Source organism: Excalfactoria chinensis, chromosome 1 (genome assembly GCF_039878825.1).
Source record: "Excalfactoria chinensis isolate bCotChi1 chromosome 1, bCotChi1.hap2, whole genome shotgun sequence".
In the NCBI taxonomy this organism is placed as follows: Eukaryota; Metazoa; Chordata; class Aves; order Galliformes; family Phasianidae; genus Excalfactoria; species Excalfactoria chinensis.
The window spans coordinates 112035096-112061618 of record NC_092825.1 but is presented as its reverse complement, the minus strand read 5'-3'; the positions used below and the strand labels follow the sequence as shown (position 1 = coordinate 112061618).

General features: G+C 42.1%; 2 protein-coding genes across 3 annotated transcripts; one reads left to right on the top strand and one right to left on the bottom strand.

The window, feature by feature from the left end:
• Positions 1 to 1684: 1684 nt before the first annotated feature.
• On the bottom strand, positions 1685 to 20669 carry ACOT9 (acyl-CoA thioesterase 9). 2 transcript variants are annotated; one of them, XM_072360837.1, is made up of 16 exons: positions 20531 to 20669; positions 19313 to 19404; positions 18236 to 18262; positions 15321 to 15366; positions 11636 to 11806; positions 11505 to 11542; positions 10240 to 10323; positions 9750 to 9853; positions 8806 to 8879; positions 6950 to 7017; positions 6247 to 6358; positions 5072 to 5162; positions 4470 to 4555; positions 3529 to 3616; positions 3195 to 3345; positions 2773 to 2972 (listed from the first exon to the last, which is right to left on the bottom strand). In XM_072360837.1, exons 1-16 carry the CDS (start codon positions 20542 to 20544, stop codon positions 2914 to 2916), a joined length of 1305 nt encoding a protein of 434 aa, XP_072216938.1. In that variant the 5' UTR covers positions 20545 to 20669; the 3' UTR covers positions 2773 to 2913. The 2 variants fall into 2 exon arrangements, with proteins under 2 accessions (XP_072216946.1, XP_072216938.1); XM_072360845.1 differs by lacking the exon at positions 18236 to 18262 and having other exon boundaries at positions 1685 to 2972.
• Positions 20670 to 22862: 2193 nt separating this feature from the next.
• SAT1 (spermidine/spermine N1-acetyltransferase 1) lies at positions 22863 to 25733 on the top strand. The gene is made up of 6 exons (XM_072333881.1): positions 22863 to 23126; positions 23306 to 23357; positions 23445 to 23528; positions 24669 to 24770; positions 24880 to 24920; positions 25235 to 25733. Exons 1-6 carry the CDS (start codon positions 23061 to 23063, stop codon positions 25403 to 25405), a joined length of 516 nt encoding a protein of 171 aa, XP_072189982.1. The 5' UTR covers positions 22863 to 23060; the 3' UTR covers positions 25406 to 25733.
• Positions 25734 to 26523: the final 790 nt, after the last annotated feature.

The window sequence follows — 26523 nt, the reverse complement described above, 5'->3', positions numbered from 1 at the left end:
ACCAACGTTAATATGCACTCAGAGGAGGGCCAGCAAACAAGTCTGTCACCAACGGTTGAACACACAGTAAAAGCAATCAGACGTGCAGTAATTTTAGAGGCAGTTTCTGAAATAAAGCCCTCATTCACTGGCCAGTGCTTTAAGAGCTGCAGCAGGTTTATGTTGTGGCTTAGCTGCCACAGTACCACAAATATTTGAAGAGGTGCTACCAGAAGCTGTTACGGGGAGGTTGTGTTTTAAACACAGAAAAATAGAGGCACTGAAAACAAAGTGCTTTTTGGGCACTCAGCCAACTACAGAGTTCTCCTTTTACAGCAGCATTAACTGAGAAGGGCAGGGGGAGGCCATCCAACTCCCACAGCACCCCTCCTCTCTGTACTCCATGGAATGACAGCACTGAAACATCTATGTCCTGCTACAGAGCTCCAGCTAGATATGTTAGCTATCAATACAAACATTTTCAACTAATAACTTCAGACCAAGTCCAGCAAGGGGTTGCTCATTGAACTCCAATACAAACTTAGCATTAATTACTCCAGTAAAATGCTTTTATTCTCAATGCAAGACCTAAAACCAAATGATTTTCATCTCATATGCACAGGTACACAGAGACATGCATAAATAACGTTCCTTGAGCCAAGATTCATTATCTATTTTCAAAGAGGGTAACAGCGTGGAGTTACTGTCCCAGACTAAAAATATGCAAGAACAAATTGTATTTCTAAATAGCAAAAGATGCATTTTACATGTTTTACATGTGTATATATAAACACGCAAGTTCTGCATGGCTGTAAGGACATCTCTGTAACTACTGTGATTGCAGTAAATGGTTTACGTTATCATGAACTATTACATACCCATTCTTTTAAGTATCTTCATTTGTGGATTCCTTTTCCTTCCTGTGCCCAGAGGTGTGATGTGATGCCCCACTTCAGGCTTTGCCATCTCCTCTCCCACCCCCCTCCCCAAGGCTTAATTTAGAAATGATGATAACTTCATATTTAAATAAAACTAAAAGGGCAACAGAGGAACAATTACCATGCAGACACAACCCACGCAGGACCACTGGGTCAATGATAAAAGCTTGCATATCATCATAGTATCATAGTATCATGCGAGTTGGAAGGGACCTTAGAGATCATCGAGTCCAACTCCCAGGTTTCGAGCCCCCTGTGTAGTGAAGCGGCACTTCTACCCCCTGCGCCACAGGGGGGATTTGAACCCAGGCCCTCCAGTGCCACAAGCAGCAGCTTATACCACTGCGCCACTGGGGGCACACATTCATATTCAGAAACAATAAACGGTTCTGAAACCTCTCTCTCAATTTCCTGCATTCCTGCTTATTTCTGAATACCCAGCAGTGACATAGGCAAAGAGGAAGAAAGAAGCTGGGATAGAATTTCAGTTCTCTACTTGTCTGGTCAGTTAAATATATTCAGTTTCCAAAGAATTTCAGAAATAAGGAAAACAGAAAATATAATACATACCCATAGTGGCATAATGGTTAAAGAAAATAACTGATATGTGTCTGAATCAGCAACCAAGGAGAGAAACTGAAGGAGCCAGGAACCAGGAGCTTGCTATCTCTGCAGTGCATTATGAGTTAATCTCATCCAGATCAGGTAATAGCCCTGGTTCCCCCAGCAGAAAGCTGCCTAGCCAAAAATACAGGCAGCAAATTCTTAGAAAGAAAAGGCAGATGTGTAACATCATTATTCTAATAGTCTCATTACACAAAAAGCAATCAGCTTTAAGAGACATTAACTTCACACTATCCTTCTAGGATCAAGGAAAGCTGCTCTTAAACATAAATCTTTAAAACTTTCTTACTCTGAAATATAAACCACAAGCCACTGGTTTAGTTTAATCAACTTGTTTCATCCATCTGTGTTGTCACGTCATTTTCATCCATCTGCTCAGATTCTCTGGACTAATTCTTGCATCAATCAAACGCAGCCATTCCCATTTTTGAGGTGGGAAATGCAGCCCAAAGTGAGTGGTAAACTGTCTAATGCTAAATACCGGTATGATACCGATAGCCAACAAGTGCAAGTGGAGAAGATCTTAAAGAACTTCTCTGCCTCCAAGTCCTAAGAATCCAAACCATTCTGCTCTACAATACTGTTTCCCAGTTTTAACCCTATCTTGCCAATCCAAACTCTACAGGCAGTAGGAAATCATTCGTTCAAGAACTAGCATGCAGTTAGAGCAAAGGGGAAAAAAGAGTTCTTCAAAGAGGCTGACAGGGCCAGCTGTGAAAAACCAGACCATCAGAACAGACCATCCAGCCACCTCAGCACAGAAGAACTCCTCCCACGAGGACAGGAAACCATTGAAACCAGAAGCTGCAACAGTCTTGTAAAATGCCAGCTGATGGAAAACACCTGCTTGGACACTGTGTACACACTCAGAACTTCTGAGCTTCTGCTGCTGCCAAGACACCTGCACCCTTCCTCATAAACAATACCTTAAACCTAACTTACATGCAGATGTAAGATGTCAAATGGCTTGAGCTGTGTGTATCTACTGATTGCAGATATTTTTCTGAAAGAACTTCTATCCTCTCCCAGAGAAACACAAAGGGGAGCTACCAAGGGAAAGAAGGCAGATGGGGACAAGACAGCAAGGGGGGGTAACGATATCTTTCGAGGCAGACAAGAGAAGCCATCCATCTAAAGTTTTCAGTTTTGTTTCCTAACAGAACTGATGTGCCAAAGTAGATGGCAACAATTCCTCAGAACAGAGAATAAAACAAAACCCATTTATGTGCAAACATATAAATAGCACTGAAAAGGAGTGGGGAGTTGCTTTGCTTCTTTTTAGTACTGCAAGCTCATGGCCATAGAGACGGCTCGCAGATAGTTCCTTCCAAGGCAGTTTGCTGCTACACAAGTGACACAGCACTGGTGCCTCTCAGATTTCTTTCATGATTGCAGCAAAGTGTCGCTTCCCATCTAAGTACAACATGGACTCTGAAAGAAGGTAAAGAGAAAAACATGAGAAACTTGTATCGATAATGGGAAACTCCACAGAAGGGCAAGCTTAAGAGGCAATCATTGAAGCATAAAATAAATGTGCTTCGTCAAGACAGTTACATTACTCAAATGCCAATTGTTCATCTAGTAAGATAATCAGTGTTACAACAGAAAGTCTTTTCCACAGTTATCATGGCAATGCATTATTTGGATACTTGCCTCCATATGTTTTGGGGACAACACGTGGGACCTCATTCTCTGATATAAATGTGAAATGGAAGATGTTGGTTGTGTGGTGCTCTCTGGTATTTGCGTCATAAACCTCACTGTGGACTCGAACCTGGATGTAGTTTTTTTCTGTGTAACAGACCTAAACAGTTAAAACGGGAGTTACAGTTCATAGTATATATCACTGCCAATGAAAAACTGCAGCAGACTTCATTTTACTAGAGAAAATCATACTCTCTTGTAATGTGCTGTTTGTTATCAGTGACTAACAGCGCTAACAAGAGACATAAGTTTTTCTACTCTTCAAAGAGAAATCAGCTCCTACCTGTCCAGAAAGCAGTAATAAGGATCCAACCTCAACTGGCCTCTGAAACATGATGTCATCAACCGAGACAATAAAAGGTCTGGAACACCTGAGCAAGAAAAAGGGAAAATTCTTCTCTTAAACAGCTGGTTTAAGAGAAGAATGCTGACCATAGGAAGTGTTAAGGAATTATGCTATCACCCAAGACAGAAGTAAGTGGACAAAATCTCTTGCAAGCATTATTGTTGTATCTTACAACTTACACTTGCTAGACAATCTTCATGCCATCCATCTTGGGTTATGACCTCAGTCTCTAAGCACAACTTGTTACTCAAAATTGTTCAAAACCTATTCCTCTTGTGTGCAGATGCAGTACTTATTTAATAGAATGTTTATTAAAGATCTAGAAAGAAAACTTCAAAAATCCATCCCAGTAGCTTAGCAAGATAAAACAAAACAGAAAAACCAAGCTCCAAGGAATAAGATATAAATCTCTTCATGGCACTCTAAGAATCATAGAATCATAGGATTACCCAGGTTGGAAAAGACCTTGAAGATCATCAAGTCCAACCACAGCCTAACCATAGTACCTTAACTCTAACAACCCTCTGCTAAATCATATCTCTGAGCACCACATCCAATTGGCTCTTAAACACATCCAGGGACCATGACTCAACCACCACCCTGGGGAGCCTAGAAAAACAGTGCTGCACACAAATGGTGGAACATCCTATTAGACACGAAGGCAACTTCTACTCACGTCAATAGGTCAGTTAGCATTGTTTCCCAATCAGCATTCTGGATTTCATCCATAGAGGCGCTCAAGGTCAGGTTGGATGGGGTGCTGGGCAGCCTCAGCTGGTGGAGGGCAGCTCTGCCCATGGCAGGGGCTGGGGCTAGGTGAGTTTTAAGGTCCCTTCCAACCTAAGTCATTCTATATATACTGCAAGTCTGCAACTCACCCATAACTGCAAGCAGTTGCCCACCCCAGTTCAAATGCCTTTCTCATGAGGAAACCCCCAAAGATCCTGTTGAAGATGTTCCGCTCCTGTACACGGAAAAAAATAACAAAAATCAAACTGTTACAACACATCTGTTCTTCTTAAAGTGCTGTATTGAAGACTGCACCTCAATTCAACTCAAAGTTTCTGAATGCATGAAGGGCACTACTGAAATATACACATAGAAGTTCAAATGTCCTAGGCAGCTTTACTCATCTGGCTGGTAACATAACACAAAAACTCAAGGCTGTCATCAACTGAAAGTCCAACTTAAGTAATTTGCAAACGATTTTCTTTAGACAAAATGAGCAGTCTGGTAGGGAAAAAAAGACAGTGAAAAAACTCCTATTTTACAGTGGCAACCCATATCGATATTTTCTATTCTATTATTTTCTAAATAATGGATTTTCTGTTCTTTTAGTAGAAAAATGACAAAAACTAAAATCAAATACACTGCAAGGACTGCAGGACCTAAACAAAATAATGGATTGAGTAGTCTTAAAAGACAAATCATAATTCAGTAAATAACTATTTTTGTAATCTATTTATGTTTTTCAAAATACCTGAGGATGGCAAATCTGAAGGCCCTTTAGCTTTGCATCTTCCATCCACACTGAATTGGGTGGCAGTATACGACTCCGAAAACTTACTGTCCTACGGATGAGACAATACACTTTACAACCTACATTAACAGAATGCAGAAAATCAGAAATGCACAAGAAGCAAATGCACATCCACATACACACAGACAAAAAAATACCACCACCCAGAAATGATATCACTGAAAGCAGCTCCAACTGATCCTGAAGCCTTATCTAAAATGATACTCTTGATTTGTTACTGCATCATAAAGCCTACAGTTCTCATCTTGCCGAACTGTCTGCTCATGTCCAAGCCCATGTGAACCATTAATCTCAACAAGAGAAAGGTACATGAAAAAAGATAAGCCTCATCCACAAAGCATACCATTTTCCTGAAAAGCTCTACATCACTCATTAAGTCACACCATGAACTGAAAGCACATAATGAGCTCAAAGAGAAATTCAACATCAAGCATGTAGAGAGCTGGAGCTGTTCAGATCCAGGCAGAATGTGTACAAAACACAGCTGTTAAATGTAATGGAAGGTATGTCTCACTGTGGTAAACAGCTTTAAAAATAACAATTGCATTTGTGTATAATTTCTTTAACTTCCTAACATCATACAACGGTGCACTGATGGTATTGCACATTGTTCTACAATCACATACACTGGACAATTTCACAGAAATCTCACTCCAAAAATGTTAGCAGGTATCATACCTTAAATGCACTGCAAGGTTACCTGATCTAAATATGGTCAGTTCCTGCCCTGAAAGAGGCTTTTCTATTGAGGCAGAAAACTCCTGCATTGTACAAGTCACACAGCTGTAAAACCATTCAGTGCCCTTATTTGGATAAACATCATTAAGCTCTTGAGATTATTCATAACAGCTTGCTCAGAAGTTCTTTGCGCTAACCCTTCCATCACCTTGGCACAGCTAACGCTCCTGGATGATGAATAACGCTTTCAAGAAGCACAGACTGGACATGAAAGTTTGTGCCTGCATTTCCAAGTGAAATGCCTCAGAGTTTAAATGCTGAAATGGGAAAGCAAAATGTATGCCTTTATACCAGACTACCCACAAAGAGCCCACTCAAAACAGGCATTACTTTTTGTTCTCAAGACTTCCTCTCCCCTCCACCCTTCCCTTCCTTACTTTGTGTCCAGTGTATTAAGGAATATGTCATGAATGACATTTCTTTCTTCTGCAGTGGGAGCCATTTTCAGTAACGAAGCAGTGCTGAAATCAATCCTCTTCAGCTTGTTCACTAAGCAGAAAATATAAGGGTATATTAGAATTGAAAGGAAAAAAAAAAACAAACAAACAAAACACCAAACCACACACTTGACTTGGCTCTCGAGATTTTAATCTGGAATCAATTGACTTTCCTTTCTTTTTTTCCTCCATTGAATTAAAAGCTAGAGGTTCACATTACCAGACTCAAAAACATAGATCTGGATTTTAGGACTGACTGCAACTAAGAAAAATCAAATATGGACACCCAGACAGAAAAGGAGCTGTGATGTGCTCCAGCAAACCCACCACGGGGACAAGGGGACAACCAACCAAACTCAAAGCCCACATTCCTCTCAGTACTGACATCAAGGTAGCAGTCTGGAAATAGAAGTGTGGGGTGCAGAATACACCAGGAGCATCCTTGCCCATCAGTTTAGCCAAAGAGTTTCCAGCAGGCTTTGAAACTCTCGGCAATATTGATGCATGAGACAAGACAAAAAATTTGATTTTAAACAAATTAGGATCATTTGTTAAAATAAGCAGAACTTCTGCAATTTACTTCCTTCCTGCTACTAAATAGGGCCTAAGGCAGATTTGCATTCTGATAGGAAATACAACATACATTCTCCTTGCTTGAAGATTTCTTCTTCCTCGGGGCTCTCAGGAGCAAGTGGATTAACAAAGGCTGGCCTGTGGACAGAGACTTATTTAGTAAGTTACAGACTATAAAAGAGTTTGTCTCGTAAAAGCATTTTAAGTGTTCAATTTGTGTTCACAAACGTGCTACAAGATTAAAAGATGTACTTCAGATTGCATCACAGAAATGAACTCTATTATTTCATAGTTTGGCAACTGCCAACAGAATATCACATTCACCTCAGTCCTGAAGAGCCAGTGAAGTGAGCCAACCACAATCAAGCTTAATTAAGAAAAAATAGCTGATGAAGCAATGCTTCTTAAAGAGCTAAAAGTGTACCCACAGATTACATGGAATATCATTAAAGTATTTGCTGAGTTTCTCAACAGTTTTCCTCAAGAAGTGGTGATCTAGCAGTCTAAAGCAGGTGAACAAAACTTCAACAGTAACATTCCTTTTGGAAGAGAAACAACACAGTGATGTAGCCAGCAAAATTTCTTATAATCTACACATTCCCATGACAGCCTTATCAACAGCCAAAAGCTGTTTACGTGTGTGCTGCTTATCAAAAAAGATGGTGTGAGGCTGCCTCGAGTCCCAATTCCTATGTCTGTTTAACTGCACAAATAAATGTACTCTAATGTAGTTGTATAAGGCTTAATTATTTCTTCTCACAAAGCAAGGCAGAGGCTTATTTTCAAGACCCATTCTTCCCTGTAATTTCCACAGATTGTTTTTTAAATTTTAAATATTTATACAAATGCTCAGAATAGTATGTATTTATACACACAAACACTCATATACATACACATAGAAACATGCAAATCTGCCAAGCAATTCACCTCCACCCTCAGCCTTTATCTTTTGGCAACAAAAAGCCTGCAGAAGACCTTTCACTTGGAACTGTCTGCTCTTTTCCCTGGTTTGCCATAATGTTGGACCATTGGATCACACCAGCTCCCGCTCTATCGCACAGCTCATTCTCCCCATCTCCAGCTCAGGACCCCTCTCCTTTAGTTCTCTTGTCAAAGTCCCAAGATGCAAGAAATACAAGTTTGCTATGGTCCAAAAGCTACACAGCCACATGTGGCACTATACCCAACATAGCAAACTCTGTACCTTCCTGAAGGGCTTTTATCTCACACTGAATACTTTCTGAACACAGTGGGCTTGTGGTCAGCTGGCTTGAAGAACAGCCACTGAAGTCTGTATGAAGACTTAAGCTACCTGCATAAGCCCATGCAGATTTCTCCATAGTTTTCCTCAGCCCGTTTCTAAAGCAGGTGCCGTGAGGACCAGAGGCAGTGGACATAAACAGGGGCACAGGAGGTTCCCTCTGAACACCAGGCAGCACTTCTGTGCTGTGCAGCTGATGGTGCACTGGCACAGGCTGCCCAGAGGCTGTGGGGACTCCTCCCTAGAGATCTTCAAAAGCTGTCTGGATGTGGGCCTGGCACCCTCCTGTAACCTCAGCCACTCTGTGATTCTGAACCACTGAGACTCGATCTTTCAGGTTTTTAGGCAAGAAAGCAATTAATTCTAACTATTACTGTATAACACGTGGGTTTCTGTTTTCATGAGGACAATTCATTCAAACAGAGGAAAATCTGACACAAAAAAGGGACAGACCACATGGCTAACAGCAATTCCTAGTGCCATCTGACTCCTGAATTCAATTCTCTGAAGCTTGCCCTAGCGAAGTCGAATTTGCCAACAGAATATATCAACTATACAAATCATTTATAGCCCACTCTGAACAGCTTCACACATACACAGCTGCCATGTATCACACTTTCACCACAACAGCAGCCTGTTAAGACTTTTATCATCCTACAATTTACCGTTTGTTTTCTGGATCCCTGGCCACCATGACAAAGGTTGCATCTAACACAGGGCTGTAATCACCATCGTGTAGCTGGGAGAGATAGGAAACAAATATATTTTAAACTCTCAAATTACGAAAGGTTTGTTATCAATCTGTTCAGCTGACATCACCTATGCGATCACAGTTAACTTCCAGTTTGTCACCTAAAACCCCTCACAAAAAGCTAAGCAGAAAAGAACACAAAGCTCCAGTTTCAGGAATACTAAAACAAAAACATTATGTGAAGGAAAGTTAATTATATGCTATTTGCATCTAGGGAAAAATAGAATAAAATAATAATAAATATAATAAAATAATAATAATAATAATAATAATAATAAATATATAATTATATATTATATATATAATATATATTATATATATTATATATATTATATACATTATAAATATATATAATAATTATATAATATAAATGTATTATATTATAATTATAATATTATTTATATTATATTATATTATATAAATATATAATAATAATAATGATAATAATAAATATAATAAAATAGAATAAAATAAATAAAATAGAATAAAGTCAACACAGGCACTATAAAATGACTTACCCTTTACTCTGAGAAAAGACAAAACAACAGTGTGTTATTGATACCAAACTGGCACCACTCTCAGCATCAGGATGCAGTGTGTAGCATTAGCTTCTACACTGGAACCATCCATTTTATCTCTATGAGCATACTGTTCTCAAAGTTAATTACAAAATGCTGCTTAAGAAATTTAACGTACTGAAGAAAGGATAGCAACTGAGTACCTTGCAGCACTTAGACCAGTGGAAATCATCTTGGTTATTTTAGAAAATGTAATTTAGACTGCTAATGTAACCACCCAGATCTCACTCTGAAGCAAATTGTGACTGTCGTAGCAGAGAGAGAAGGCACAGGAACTGACCTGCAACATGTGCATCTTCACTTCCATTGAGGTCTTCCCAACCCAAGAAACATTGCCTGTAAATTTGATGTCACAGTCCGGATATATGACTTTCTTGCACAAATCTACAAGACAAACATTGGAGACTGCTGGAGACAGCTCACTCACAGCTAATACTAGAAAGACTGTTTTTTCTAGGGTGTGTGTATCTGTGTTGTGTGAGCAGCAACACACATGAAGTCAGAAAAGATAGGAACTGCAAAGGACAACACTGCGGTTTCCGCTTTACCTGTTTTTACTAAAACAAGAAGAAGGAACAGGCATGCACCTGTCAGACAGATGGCCGAGCCACAGAGGGGTTCAGCAGAAAGTGACAGGAGTGAGGCCCAGCTCCAGCAGACAAATACTGTTTAATAACAAAGCTAAGAGCAACAACCATGGCAACACAGTAGCTGCTGAGCGAGTAAGATAAACAGATGAAAACATTTGTACTGATTAAATTGCCACTTACTGATCTTATCTACCAGGGCTGTAACTATGGATAAGGGAGATCTGGGCTGCGCTTCCTGCTTGGTGTGAGTGTAGCAAATAAGAACTGTGAAGAGACCAAAATGCAGTCAGATCTTAGTTTTCCAGTTTTTTGTGTTTGTTTGTTGTTGTTGTTTTTTAACAAGAACTTTAACAAAACCAATCAAAACCATCTTTGTGAAGTGTAAGAGGCATCTACAAAACACAATCAGAAGTATCATACTACAGTAGTGCCCAACGTCCACGTTTTCATGTACATAACTCAGGGGATCACTATAAAAAAATAAATAGAACAATAAATAAACACCACAGTAATTTAGCAGCCATATCAGCTAGATGGATATTTACTTACTATAAAGAGAAATGTAAATCAACCTATCGCTCCACTCCTTCCATTCCCACCTCATCTGTTCCCTTATCCTTGCAGCTGTCTGCTTCGGACCTTTCATAACCCTCCCCCTGTCTACTTTGATTTCACGGAGGCTGTTCAGGGATACATACTATCTGAGAACTTGTTTTCAAATACTGATTCTTTTAAAGAGGTGCTGATTAGATAAACTATGCCTCACAGGCATGAAGGCATGGTTGGAGGTATTTATCAGGCTGTAATACCTGCTAGACAAATGACTGTTTAACTCAATTAGCTTTGCTCAGAAGAGTATATGCAAGTAAACAGACTCAGAGTAACAATGTTGCAAATATATTTTTCTTAGTATTCAAGTGGTTTTCTCGCAGTACAGTTTTCAAATTATCTATTTGTACTTAATGACATAAAAAATCTCTGCCCATCAAGGAAATGCAAGGTTTTCTTCTCTATAATTCCCTAATGCCAAGAACTGTTATGCCTATCAGTCAAGACGTCAACACAATTAATAAGAGTCTGAATGGGATTTACAAGAATCCCATTGCCAAAGACAAAATCTTGTTTGAAGTTGATCAGAATAAGCTGCCCAGGGAGGTGGTGGAGTCTCCTCTGCAGATGGTCCAACGCCCCTATGCTTTCTTGTGCTTAGGGAACCTGCTTTAGCAGGGAGTTGGGCAGGGTGATCTACAGAGGTCCCCACCAAACCCTACGATTCTAGGATTTCCTTCTCTTTCAACATCAGTATCTTGTTTTCTTCTCCCAACAGAAGGACATCATGTTGATGTGATCCCCTATCTGTGGACATACTGCATTATAACAAGCAGTACTCAAACTCACTCTCTTTGCATTATTAGTGTATTCTTTTCACAGGCTCACATACACACCTCCTAAACTGTCAAGATCTTCAAGTATTCTTCCAAACCTGTAAGATACATTTTTTGACAATTAGATAAATGAATCCATAATACATCAAACTTAACGCTTTGCTGTAGGTGTAATATACTTGCTTTGTTACCTTACACTATTGTGTACATTCAGATACTTCTCTCGTATTTCAGGTTGGCTTCCTAGAGGCAGAAGAACTTCCAAGTAGCTATCTTTCATTCTTCTAGGGGGCAGATCTTCCTGCCGTTTTGCCAGTAAAGTATGAAGAGCTTTTCTTTCTTGCATTGCTTGCACATGATCCCTGGCAAGGAAAGAAACACTCTCTGGAGTATACTAGACAGCTGAGACCATACCTAACAGATCTCATATAATCAAAAGGAAAACAAAAAATACTTGAACACTCTAAGGCAAAACAAGCGTGTCTTGAAATGAAAGAGAAAGGCACATAAATTGATTTACAAAGCAAGACTACTGAAGGAAAGCTTTAAGTAGCTTTAAGTAAAACAAAAACATAGCTCATGCATAATTGAACCTGTAATGTTTTGTGCCTATTCATGTCTTCCATAGCTATTGTATTACAACTCTTCCTGCCCTTCCAATTTTAGAGGACCTTCAACTTAGAATCTTCCTCAAGAAGTAAAGCAGACGTATTGGTTAGTACTAAGAACTAAGAGAACTAATGTGCCAAGTACTGCTATCATCTACAGATGATTTCTTCCCACTCGGCATCAATTCACACAGCATACACTTAACTAACACACACACACACACAAAATAAAATGAGAATTAATCTACGTATTTCCCTTTCTATTCAGTTATCTTACAACTAAACCAGAAAGCTGTGAAAAGAAATAATACATAGAAGGGAAATAATTCAGAGTTACTTTTCCAGCCCCACCATGTCCAGAGGGGCTGCAAGTCTCACAAGGGAGTACAGCCAACTTACTCTCGCTTCCTTCCAATCTTCCAAGCTTGTTCCTTGCACAGCTATCTGTGATGCAACAATCTTGCCCATCATATTCTCTTACCTGTTCATCCAAAACATCCTCACCTTAATAGTGCAGCCTAACTGAATAAAGCAAGTAGTTCACAGCATCCTTTGAATCCACAATAAAGCATTAGAAAACTCAGGGTTAAGCACATGATATTTCAGGTGTAAAGCAAGATGTGTATGGACAACTATTAACTCATTTCACAGTGCAGGAGAAGGCATAAAACACTAACCAAATGTAATGGTAAACTTGTAGTGGATATGTGCCATTCATTCAATAGCGCATGCTGCATTGCTGTGGTTTGAGTGCCATCCCATTTAACAAAGTCAATTAAAAAAAGAAAAAAGAAAGAACCTTTTCACCAAAAAGAAAGTTTGTCTTCAGTTTTGGCTTCGGATTAATTTTGAGTATCAGTCATAATATGAGATAATGACTTTTTTGGCTTGGGTTTTTATGTTTGAGGAGAGGGAGAAAGCAGTAATACTCCATAGTTAAAAACAGCAGAAGTTGAGCATAAAATGTCTTTTTTCTTTTTTACTCTTAAAAAAGAAATGTTTTACCTCATTTGGGCAACACGACTACCACAGACTTCAGAAAAAGAGAGAAGATAACAACCAACTCTAAAGATGCTGTTTTCTAAGTTCCGCCACTGCACAGAAACGGAACATATCAGTTGACTAAGAAAAGGTGCAGTGTCCAAGATGATGCACCTTTATGTTCGCTTTTTTTCTTAAAACATTTGTATTCAAATATTCACACTTTCAGTGAAAGGTATAAGAGAAATTAATCAGAAGCAATCAAAAATTTGTCTACAAGCACACGAAAAACAACAAAATTTCAACTACATTCTGTTTTCACCAGTGCTTTCCAGGTTCCTCTCAGGTCAGCAGCAGAACTCTTCTTGACTTCAGCTTCAGAACGTACTCTTCAATATACAGAAATATCGGGCTCGCGGCAATAATATTTTTCAACCAACAATACTTCTACATACTGCAGTATCAGTCATACAGCAATAATATTCAGTTTAAGTAGTAGCTAATAACTGCCTGAAAGGTCCTGCAAAACAACATTATTTGTTTCTGAAATGGCTACAGTTTTACACTAGACCTCGTTACAATTGATGTAGTCATCCCATTAATCTGGCATTAGCCTGTACTTCAGAACAGTTTTACAGGCCTTCTTACATACACTTCTATGGATTACTTATTCCTACTGACTTCAATAGTGGCTAAATCCTCCATAATCTAGATCTAGCTTTATGTAAAAACACGTCAAACTCATAGTAACAATTACTGTGCCATATTAACTATGAAAAAATACATTGTTTTAGCTACACAGGAACAAAAATGGAATCACTAAATAAGCAAGATGTCTCTTCTTAATAAAAAAATGCCACTGATGTTCCCACATCACAACCCCATCAAGTTGTTCCCTTGGGTTGATCCTCTTTGGTCATTTCATGGTCTAACTCAATGAAGGTACTGGCTGTTCACTCTCCACATGTGCCAACTTCATGATGGCCCATCATGGAGGTGAAATCTCAAAGTCTATATGATCCACATCCTTCAAACATAGTAAGTCTGTCATTCTCCAGCACTCTCAACTATGGGCTCCATGACCATACTTCTGCATGATAGTTAAAGCATACAACTGCCTGCAAACCACTCGTGTTGTATTTTACATGGCACAAGAAATGTACCTATCTAAGAAAAACACTGCTGTGGTGATCCTGACTTCACCCAGCTCTTCTTTCAGGTGTCAGTGGGGGGAAAAGAAACGATAGAAAATTAGATTTGACCAGAGCCTTGTCAGGCTTTGACCCTCAGACAGTACTTCATATAGCACATTTCCTCCTTAGCCATTCTGGGCCGAGGGAAAGACTTCTATCAACTCCTCACATTATCAGGTGACCCACCACAGATTTCAAGACCCATCATGCTTGGTTATCAGTCCTACCAAATAAAAACCATCCTCCCAGATTCAGGTGTTTCCTTTAGTGTGCCTATAACACTGTTCAGATGAACCTAGTTAGGGTGCCAGGATATATCAGACACTCCACTGAGGCAAGCCTCTCCACATTTCCTTATCAGTGCGCTAAGTGTGAAATGAGCTCAGCAAATATAAGATCAAGAAAATAAATATGGAACCAGCCAATCTGCAACAAAATTTCCCCTGATTGCTATGCTGATAGATTCAGAACTCTTAAGAGCTACAGGATTATAGTAAACTCTGGCTTATTGAAGATAGTAGAGGGGGAGGTAGGCAAGCTGGATAAAGGCAAAACTTAAGATGATGCAAATTAAATGTAAATTAATCTATAGTTAAGTTATAGTAGAGAGAGGAAATGCCTGAGATACTCCCAAATGGAGAGCACAGGCCCCAGGGTGACACTCTTATGTCTGCACAGATGCTGCCAGACTATTCACGGCACAGCCTGCTTAAAGTAGAACCAACCCAGTTGCCTAAGAATCCAGTGCAGGATAAAGCCACCATGGGGATAACACACCAGCAGATAAGAGAAAATTGTAACATAACATTTCTAGTATAACTCTAAAGCTTTTAAACTTCCATCAGATTCTAATTTAACAGGAGAATCTTGTAAGTGTCAAGCTCACGTATTTTGTTCCCTTGGTGCAGAAGATCTGCCAGAGAAACCCCAGAAGTTTGTGATTTACGAAGTAACAACTTACAACTTTGTTTGCACTACTTTTTAATTTCAATCTTGTTTTCTTCCCATCACCTAGCTATTCATTTCTAATACCACAACTTTGAGCTCCCTCAGGACTAAGACATGAAGTAATATACATTTAATATACACTGTACCTCCAGTTGGTAGATGCTCCCACTATATCCCTCAATCTGCTTCGCACTGAAACAAAACAAACAAACAAAAAATCAAAGCAAACCAAGCTTGGTTCTGCACATGATGAATGTGGGGTTGCTTGGTGCTAAAAAGCACAATCCTCATCCCAGAATAAGAAAATTAAGCAAATTCATGCAAGTAGTAGCCTGAAAAAAGAAAGTTTGGCCAAATGCACCAATGCTGTTAGTAGGTGTATCACAATAATGGGCTGAGTAACATGATTCCGTAGCTTATTTTGTACAACCAATAAAGAATGCATTTTGAGTGCCTGTTAATGCAATCAAATGCCTGCAGCACTAATTAACAGCCAAATGAAAGAGCTGATCAGGACCAGATCACAAAATCCCGATGTGAAAATATTTTAGCCTAAGCACAAACAGACAACAAAGATAACACAGATCAGAAAGTCATAAAGGGACCATTAAAAGAATAGTGCAGCTGGAGGACAGAGGGTGAAAAAAGATTACTTTTAGCTAGATCTACCCATGATGAGCAAGCAATGACAGCACACTGGCTGTTGCCAGGAAGACTCTACAGCCTAAATTTCTATCAGCCTTAAAGAAAAGCACTGAAGAGAGCTCTGTAAAATTGCTTACCAAATATTAGCTCTGCCCAAGGCTTTCCTAAATATCAATAATAACCCCCTTAAACAGTTCTTCTACTCTTTCATTGGATAGGAGTATTAAGCATGCTAAGGTCTCATCACATCTATGACAATTATCCATCACTGTTAGGCAGGTGAATGTATGCGACTTGGAAACACCTGAAAATAAGTAGCAAAAATTCCCAAATTCAGGAAAAAATAAATTAAGAATTGGATAGCATGGATTCCTTGGTTATTTACAAAGATTTTTACAGAAAATAGTTGCTGACTCATCGGGGAAAGGCTACCAAAAAAAGAGAAGAAAAAAAAGCCATTCCCAAGGAAACAGAAAGCAGGCTGCTGATGACTCATGAGCTGATTATTTCTATGAGACACCATCAGACCTTGCACACTACAAACTGAGCCCCAGGGGTTGGGATAGATGATCTCCAGAGGCTCCCTCCATTCCCTACACTACTGTGAGTATTCACACAGACCAGCCAGCTGTCCAATGAACTCTGGAGCTAAGCCCAATTCCCGACAAATATAAATCACAGAGCCCTCCATTAGTTCCTTACCTGCAGCACCCTCATCTCCCCTCTGGACATCTCTATCTCTTTTTTGCTCATCCTCCATTCAAGCACCAGCATGAGATGTGGTCAGCCCAGAGCTATGCCAGGCTGACAGCCAGCTGCCATACATACAGAGCCCAGGTACTTGCCAATTGCCATCAGGTCACTGGCCAACCTGCAACACTAGGTCTAGCACCCTCACAATCCCTGATTCAAAAGGCAATATCCACAAACCTTCTGGACACATGGTTCGAGGTTTGTGCTGGCATCAGACAACAAAGAGTTCTGGAAGAAGAAGGGGACAAGAAGACAGACAAAAAACAGACTACTCAGGCCTCATTTTTTGGGGGGAAACTAAACTAAATACGTTTTGAAATGAGTTCAACGACCAATTCCAACAACAAACTGTCCATTAAAAAAAAAGGATTGAAGAGTTGATTTTTTGGTGTGTATGTGCTTTTTTGAAGAGGCAGAAGGTTCTGACTTCTTTTTCTTAAGAAGCAGCAGGCTTGCTTGCACAATAAGTACTACTTTCCTGTTACTCACACTCCACCTGTGAAGCTGTCATAGCATGCACGGATTAATATAATGTTAGCAGAAACACTGTTTTGGCTTCTAGAACCCAAAACCACCAGTTTCCAATAGTGCGTAGGCTGTGCAGGGATGGAAAGGGAATAAACAGCACTTTCTCTGTCTTGGTTTAAACTAGGTTCATCTTCCTTGTCAGCTTTAGAGAGGTAAAAAGCTCTGAAATATCGTGGGTCCAAACCTGCAAACATGTATATACACTGTTAGTCCCATTTCATACTTCTGATTTCAATTCTAGGCATACATTTGCCAAGCTGAAACCACATAATTTTTGTTTTATCAATAAGAGGACATATAGTAAAAGTGTTTCTAAGATATTGCCCATCTAAATCCAGTCCATCTTACAGGCTCGTAAGTATGTAGTTCCTCTCTTTTTTCCCTGCTTTTCTAGATGGCAATTATTTTATACTGAAGAATTAAGTAATAAAGAATAAAGAATAAAAAATCACACACTTTTTAAAAAATATTATTATTATTATTATTATTATTTGCAAATATCTCAGACACACGTAACAATTGCAACCAATGGATTGTATCCCTTATTATCACGTTGTGTATTTCACACTAATTCCTCATCTGTGAGCAATGGATCATTAAAGCCAGAGCAGCGGGGCCTGAGTTTGTTTAAGCTGTGTAGTACAGTAAGAAAGTACATGAGGGCTGCTGGACAAGCTCACTGCATCCACCTCTACCATCTACACTCCCTCAGGCAGGTGCCTCCCCAGGCATTACCAGGATACATTTTACCACCAGATCTGGTGCAGACCTTGGTCTGGCTTTCTGGGAAGGATGAAGATACCCACTGCATCTGAACTGACAGCCCTCTTCACTCAGTCACCTAACACAAAGCTAAGTACTGCAGGAGCTGCTACCAAGGCAGTTAACATTGTGTTATCCAGCATGCTATCAGAAACAAGCACAGGTCTAGTACAACAATCTGGTCACAAAGATGACCAGAGACACTCACTTGTCATGTCCAACAGCCTTAAAGAAGGCAAAAGGGGCTTTAAGCAAGTCAGCAGAGAAGAAGAGGTCTTCACTTGTCAAGAATGCTGAAGTAAGGCAAAACAGTAGCTAAGGAAGTTTAGCATTGTAGCAAATCTTAAAATATATACAGGTTACCACAACACACCATTATTCACGTGAATGGGTAAGTGTCCTGTGAAGTGGAAAACACAGCTTAGGTTAACAGTGAAAAGAAACAACGGAAATTACACCCATTAAGGGGTTTACTTAATTATTTGACCTGCTTAAACTCCATTTAATTAGATAGCCCTGAAGTTTAGTAAGCAACTGTACACAAATTGTCCTTGCTCACGGCTAAGATTTATAGCCAATACCTTTGTGATTTCAGCTGAGTTAGTCCTTCCTTTCCAGCTTTACAATTCCTTTACCTACTGGCTCCATGTAGTATCTGCTTGCAGTGTAACTCCAAACACTTTTCAGACCCAGTGCTACCACTTATGTCAGCAAATGTTTCTCTAACAAATACTGAGGATAAGCCACCTAACAACCAAAAACCTTCATCTTCTCTTTAACTGGATAACCCGGGGTTTCTATTTGGAGAGTAAAGGGAAGAATAAAAAAAGGAATCAGAAACAGGCAGAAGTCCACAAAGGAATAGTTTGTATCTAGTTTCAGTCCTCTTCCTCCTTCCTATTTCTCAGTATATGGGATAAGAACGCAAGGAAACATTTTTAATGCTTCTGAAACAGCAACACTGTGGTTTATTAGTAGCAGTGTTAAAACAATCTTTCCACACAAAGCTCTATTGACAAAGTGCACTTTCACAAGGCAATCATGCTAATCAGATTAATAGGTTTCTCTAACTTCATAAAATTAGCAGTACTGACAACTTAAAAGTTCTGTACGACTCATTGTTTCCACTCAGTTCCTGTCTCTTGGCCATTTTACTCAGGTCCCTTAGCACCTTCCTTTATTGCACTGCCTTTCTAGCTAGAGTCATTCCTCCAAATAGAACTGCTCGCTCTTCCAAGACTAAAGATCCAGACACCTGTAACTTCAGTGACCTACATATGTTTGTTGCCATGAAACTCCAAAAACATGCAGTAATTTTCTGATGCTTCCTAAACATTTGTAACGAGAGAGGCAAGGGTGTGCCCATCCACAATGCACACAAACCATATGAATAAAGTGAGCTGCTAAGAAACGTTTATAAATCTTTCAAAGTACAAGGCAACTACTTTACCTTCAGCCATGTCTGGAAGCAATGGCGAGCCATTGGTCCCAGACACCAGCGTTCTAGCCAGAAGAGAAGGAAGTTTCTGCATGGTGTACAACCTATATGGAGGAAAATCAGTGTGATTAGTTTTAAGGCTATGAGAATAATATAAGATTTACTTTGGAATGGCGCTGATTACTTCAGAACCTCCCCGCCTTGCTTTTAGTACAAGTTTTAGAACCAGATGCAATGAACACAGCAATTCAAGCCAGCCGCTACCGTCTGCAAACAGGAAGGATGAATCACTGGAGGTGAATGTTGACTGTGGCTTTCAGAAGCAGGAGGGAAATCATTTTTTTTTTAATGTGGGTAGATAGTGATAGGACATGGGGGAACGATTTTTAAATAAGAGAGACTAGATTTAAGTTAGTTGACAAGGGGAATTTTTCCATGAGGGGGAAGCGAGGTGCTGGCACAGCTGCCCATAGAAGCTGTGGTGCCCCATCCCTGGAGGTGCTCAAGGCCAGGTTGGATGGGGCCCTGGGCAGCCTGAGCAGGTGGGGGGCAGCCCTGCCTATGGCAGGGGGTGGAGTGGGTGGGCTTTGAGGTCTCCTCCAACCTAAGCCATTCTGTGACTGTATGACTCTTTGATGCATTAAGGCCACCAGCTTAGACTGAACACCAGCTTTTACACCATGGACATCCTGACACAGACAGGATCTGTGTGCATCTGGAAAATCGGCCATGACCCTAAATATATACTTTGACTGCACAGAGCTGGAATGTTCAGAAGTGTTAGATGGAGTATCCTGGAGCGCCTATCACACAGTCTCCAACTCAGTGCCACTCGGCTAACCCTGGTGTTTCTGCACATGGTTTGGTACGGGCACAACACTGAACAAGCCCAAAGAGCAGGATGATCCCAGGCACCAGAGGAGAAGTCCGCGCAGCTCCGCAGAGCCCCATACACAGCGATCAGAGCGGTGGTGATGGTGCAGCCCTCCATAAGGACCCAGCTTCGGGGCTAAGCCGCCCTCCCACGGCCCGGCCAGCAGCCGACCTGTTGCCTCTCACCTCAGAGCCCGCTGCCCGCTCCCACACTCCCCCACTACAACCGCAGCCGGTGACCGCGCCCAGCCCTACCGTTAGGGGCTACCCCGGCGGACTGCGGGGTAACGGGAAGAAGGTATGCCCCCCCCCTGACTTGATTTGCCCAGCCCAGCCCGCGCCGCGGGGCAGCCTTACCGCCCGGTCAGCATGGTGCTCCCCACGTCCCCACCGCGGCCAGGAGGGGCCCCGCCGCGGCGCCACGCCTGCCGCAGGCACGCGGTCCTCCAGCACCATAGAGGCGCGGCTGGACAGCGCGGTCCTTCCGCTGGGTGCTCCCGCCCCCAGGCAGGGAGGTGGCGGGCGCTAAAGGCCGGGTGCGATGGGGCTGTGGGCAGCCGAGCTGGTGGGGGGCAGCCCTACCCACGGCTGGGGTTGGGTGGGCTTTGAGATCCCTCCGAACCAAACCCTCCTGTGATTCTATGACTCTATGTTTACAGAACCAGCCTTCATCAGGGGGAGAAAACTGAGGCAATTAGGTGCAAATTAAAAGCACGTTATCAGTGTCCAGCTGAGCTTCCCAACGCTCTGAATAAAAAGGTTGGATCACATCGCCATTAAAAGGATAGTGGGGAACCAGCAGGACCGTTTCCTTTGGGCTGACACCAGACTGGGCTGCTGTCTCTGTGGAGAACATGCCTTAGTTAAATACATGGCACCTCATATGCTTGTATAAATACCAGTTAATACTATGGATACCAAGACGCTCACGCTTATTCCCATCAGAAGTGTAAATAAATAAACTGACCAAGCCCTCTGGAAATCACCAGGAACTGAAGTATCAGTTTCTGCTACACCAAGAGTGACATCAGCAACATTGAGAAACACATCTAGCGGAACGTGTCCCTGCCCACAGCAGGGGGATGGAACTAGATGATCCTTAGGGTCCCTTCCAGCTTACTGGGTGAGTCATTCTGTGATGCTGAGATGACGTAAAACATTCTTAAAGCCTCTTTGTTAAATATGCTTGCCATTACACTGAAAAAAATACCAACGCTAATATATAAGTAAAGAATTGCATCACAAGCTCTGAGATTTGGATATCTTAAGCATGAGTGGGGTTTTTCTTATGGGGTGAAGGAGGGTTGATGGGTTGTTTTTTTCTGTGTTTCCTATAGGCTCATAAAGCTTTTTTATTTTTGAGGCTAGGAGTTCTTGAAGTGTTTTATTCTTGTGCCTTGTGAGTTTGAAGTCTAACTCCAATGAACTGGGGTTAGCATATATGTCAGCATATTTCTAGGCTACTTAGAGCAAGACTTAAAGATGTTCATGCTGGAAAATGTGGGGTTTGGGGTTGGTTGGTTGGTTTTTGTCTTTGCTTTTTTTTTCCCCTGAAACTTGTAAAATCACACGACTCTTCTGACTTGAAAGTGAAAGAAACCAGCCACTTTCTGCTCTTACACAACAGCGTTTTCTGATAGTGTGACTTCCTCATTGTGAAATAAAAAACAGCTGAGACAATTCACCTACTCTTTTTGATAGAGACAGTATTCCCCATTGCTGATCCCAGAGAGATTACGTCTAGGAGTTGAAACGATGTCTACTCATGAAATGCATTGTAGTTAGGCTAGACCTGTTTTCAATAGCTCATTCTGGTTGCGTCCCTACTAGATTTTCAGGATTTTCAGATCCTGAATCTTTTCTTCTACTAACTATTGACTGAAAGGCTGAGAGAAACCTGGAACTGTTCAGTGTGGAGAAGGCTGAGAGGGGATCTCATAACTGTTTATAAGTACCTGGAATGCAACTGGAACTCAAAGAGTTCTGTACTAACATGAGGCAGATCTTCGTCACTGTGAGGATGATAGAGCCCTGGGACTGGCTGCTCAGAGATACTCAAGACCCATCTGGATGCTTTCCTGTGCAACTTGCTATAGGGTTGGACTCGATGATCTCCAGAGGTCCCTTCCAACCCCTACAGTTCTGTGATTATGTGATTTTGTGACCGCCGCTTCCTGTTTTTTATACGCATCTGTTCTCTGGACAGTTCCATATTTGTTCTAATAGAGGCTAAACTGGATTTAGGGTGAATTTAAGATGTTAGAGCCTTCCAGGACTCTAAGCATGTGCCAGATGATTTTCTTGACCGAACCTGGCCACCGGAATACAATTCTCCGTCCAATCCTTTTGCAGTATTATGTTCCATACTGGTCCCTGTGTCTGAATGAAGGTGAACTTCTTAAGTTATTGTGTGCACTGAAAAACAGGCTGTGAGTGGCGCAGCCACCCCGAGCCTCTCAGAGCGAAGGGCGGGCCTGTCCTGCTGCGCCGCTCGCCTCCGCCAGGGGGCGCCATGGAGGCCGGCAGTCACGAGACACCCGCAGCAGCTGTTGCTGGCAGGGCGAGGCAAGATTCCGGGGAGGGGCGCTACCATTGGCTGGGGGCGAGCGCTGCGGGCACTCCCATTGGCTCTTGTGCGGGGAGAGGCGGAGCGCGGTCATCTATAAATGGAGGCGGAGGAAGCGACGCTAGCGCAGTTAGAGTTCGAGTGTAAGCGTAGCCGGGTGGAAGTCGTCTGCTTGCTGAGCGCCGCCGGGACATGCTCGCAGCCTGACTGACCGCAGGTGGCCGCCGCGCCCGGGACACGAATGAAGAAGCAGCTGCTCCTCCTGTTCACACACCGGGGACTCGTCAGCCGAGGGGGCCGCAGGGGGAAACGCCGTCGAAAATGGCTTCGTTCAGTATCCGCGCCGCGCGTCCCGAGGACTGCTCCGACCTGCTGCGACTGATCAAGGTGCGGGCGGCCTTCGTCAGGCCGCGAGGGGGGGGCCGGGGGGGTGGGGAAGGCGGCCGGTCCCGGGGCAGGCCCCGGCTGAGCGCAAACAGGGCGTTGCGCAAGGCCGAGGGGGGGGGGAGGGAGCGGGGGGGGGTGAGCGGCCCGGGGGAGGCGACTGACTTGTTGTGCTCTTCCAGGAACTGGCCAAGTACGAGGACATGGAGGATCAAGTGGTGCTAACCGAGAAAGGTAGGCAGGCGGCGGTGGCTGCCCGCCCTGCTGCGAGCCGGTGCCGGCGGCCGCATCTGAGGTGTCCCGTTTGTTTTGCTTTTGTAGAGCTGCTTGAGGATGGCTTTGGAGAGCACCCTTTCTACCACTGTCTCGTTGCGGAGGTGCCAAAAGAGCAGTGGTCGGCTGAAGGTGAGATCTTGCGCCGCTCGTTTGTTTTTCGCGTAAGAGATGCCTTGTGCTTATTGTGACGTACCTTACGTGAGGTTCCAGCGAGGAGTCGGGGTAGGAGGAACAGGCTAAGCTTAAAAATGGCGGTAACATAGAAGTGATGCTGTTCTGAAGTAGTTGCTAACCTTGGAGATGCTGGATGATCAGGTGTAACAATGTACTTAATGCCAAGTAATTAAATGGCTTTTCTTGTTTGACCCTAACTTAACCTTATGTAATCCTGTTGAATCACATGTTTTCTTTAATTTGTCCCCAATCTTCAGGTTACAGTCTCTAGCTTCGCCATGTACATGGCCCTTCTGTGTACATGGATGGGCGGGGAGGTAACTAAAAGATCCGTTACACAATAAAGTAGATGATCATAATATGAGGTAAGGTCTACAGGGACAAGTGCTATTCCCAAACCTTTACCAAAGACACAGTAGATCAGAAGTTTTTGCACGCTTCCTTTAGAGTATGTGCAGAGTATTGTGGTAGACGTTGCGATTTTCAAGGCTTAGATTTGAATATGCTACTGCTGGAAGAGTTGGGTTCTCTTCCCTGTTGAGCAGCGCAGCTGTACTTGAGGCTGCAGTTCTATTTAGCTTGACTTGCTGGTGCTGAATTCAAAACAGCGATACTATGGGTATGTCAGTGCATCAGAAATGTATCAGAATGTAACAGTTGTCTGTGAGCATACCCCTCTCTCGCAGTACTTACTGAGAGATACATTGGAAGGTGAACCTTCTGTAGAGTTTTGTAGCTTGCCGGGGTTGCCAAGAAAGGCAGCGTTGGGGCGGTTACATAGGCTTTGGACTGCTCTGTATTGCTTTGTATTCCAGAAGGGAAGTGCTGATAAATCAGTAGGGTATGTATTTGTAGAATAAAAAGCCTTTGTTCACTGCTTACTATAACATTGCTCTTGAGCATTTCAGGGTGTGAAGAGGGCAGTCTTCCGTTAGGTTGATGCAAGTTTATACTGATGTTTTCAGTTGTGCTTAATTCTTATTCTAACCTTATAGCAAATGGCTGCATGTCACTATCTGTATATTTAAATCTGCATGTAAGGCTGAATGCAAATTAGTAGCTTCAGACCAGCTAAAGCTGCGTGCTTTGTTTCAGGGCACAGCATCGTGGGCTTTGCTATGTATTACTTCACTTACGATCCATGGATTGGGAAGCTGTTGTATCTTGAAGATTTCTATGTGATGGCTGAATACAGAGGTGAGTAGTATGGAATTAAAGGAGCTGATTCCTACAGAGCTGCTTTAAAACTCAAGTTTTCTCACTGTTTTTTCCTTAACTGTATTTTTTTTGTTGCTTTTTCCCTTAGGACTTGGCATTGGATCAGAAATTCTGAAGAATTTGAGTCAGGTATGCCTGAGTGTTAAGGCTAAACAAACAGCACTGAGGATGCATGATAGAGCGGTAGTCTTGCTAGTCTTGCTTTACTGTTAGCTGCAATCAAGTTTCTCCTCGAGCACTACACAGGATCAGCATATCTGAGTTACTAAGAGAGATGACAGAGCACCAGGCAGCCTTAAGCACTGTCTAGTGGCTGTTAAATGAGTGCTGAACTGAGAGATGAAGTGAACTTAATGACTCGGAGCGATACGCAGCTGGCTGCTGCTTAGTGTCAGACCTGCTGACCTGTGGCTGCTACTTGAAATGTTGTTGCGCTCCTGCAGGTTGCTGTCAAGTGCCGCTGCAGCAGTATGCACTTCCTAGTTGCAGAGTGGAATGAGCCCTCCATCAGGTTCTACAAGAGAAGGGGTGCCTCCGATCTGTCCACCGAAGAGGGCTGGAGGCTCTTCAAAATCGACAAAGAGTATCTCTTGAAGATGGCGACAGAAGAGTAGTGAGAGAAGATTCCAGCAACTAAACTCTTCAAATGAATATACGCGCTCTCTGAATAAACTCCTTCTTGCTTGCTGTGTTCGTAGTGGAATAAAATAGTGTGGATGCTATAGTCCTGTGCAACTGTGGTCATAGAGTAATTGGTACTGTGAGCTGGAGTGGAGGCATCTCAAGTTGAATACGTGCTTGTATCCATCCTTTTACCAGTGTGAACTTGTAATCTTTGTATATGGAAACTTCATTCTTGTAAGTGTCATTCAAATGTGTACAATGTACACACTGGTAGGGTTTGTTTTATTTCCTTTTATAAAATAAATAGTTTTCACTGGATGGCTGTAGTCTGACTCTTCATTCTCATGTGTAGCCTTTGAGTTGGATGGCACCACTTGTGTCACACAAACACACTTTTGCAAGCCAAGGGGTGAGGTTCTGCAATGGCCGGGCATCTCCACAGCCTCCACTGTGGGGAACACACTAATGAGCATATACTTTGTAGGGAGGGCATAAAGCTGAATGGCTCATCAACTCCTTAATCTTTGATGTTTGCAAAGCAAAGTTGATACATTTATTTCCACTAATGTCTGCCTTTCTCCCAAAAGGCCACAGTGAGAGTGGATGTGTGAGTTTCATAGTCCTGGCCTCTTGCTCCATAGGGTGCTCACAATGAAATGACCAATGCTGCTTTCGCTTCCAAGGAAAGAGACTCAATCAGCCTTGTAAAGTGCAATGGGTTAAAGGAAGCTTTACACCCATGTCTCCTCATCGAGCCCCTGGTGACCCTAACCTAAATTTAAGAGCTGGATGTGTGTCAGGGCAGAGGCTGATTCCTAGTAGAGTAGTTTAAGTATGTTTTTAGTTTCAAATTAACAGCTCATTAGATATCTAGGACAGAACTGCTTCAGCGTCCAGCCCCGCTCCTGTAGCACAATCAAGCTATCAAAGCAGCATGACTGAATGCAACAAGCTTACTAATTAGGCGCTGTAATTAGGAATGTAGGCACCCCAGACACATTATTTTCAAGCAATTTAGAAGTGTTTCTCATATCTTGCTCATCTTCTTCTGCCAGAAGCGTTGTTTGTTTTGTTCCTAAATGAATTCCCTGAAGCACGCTCTGAAGGC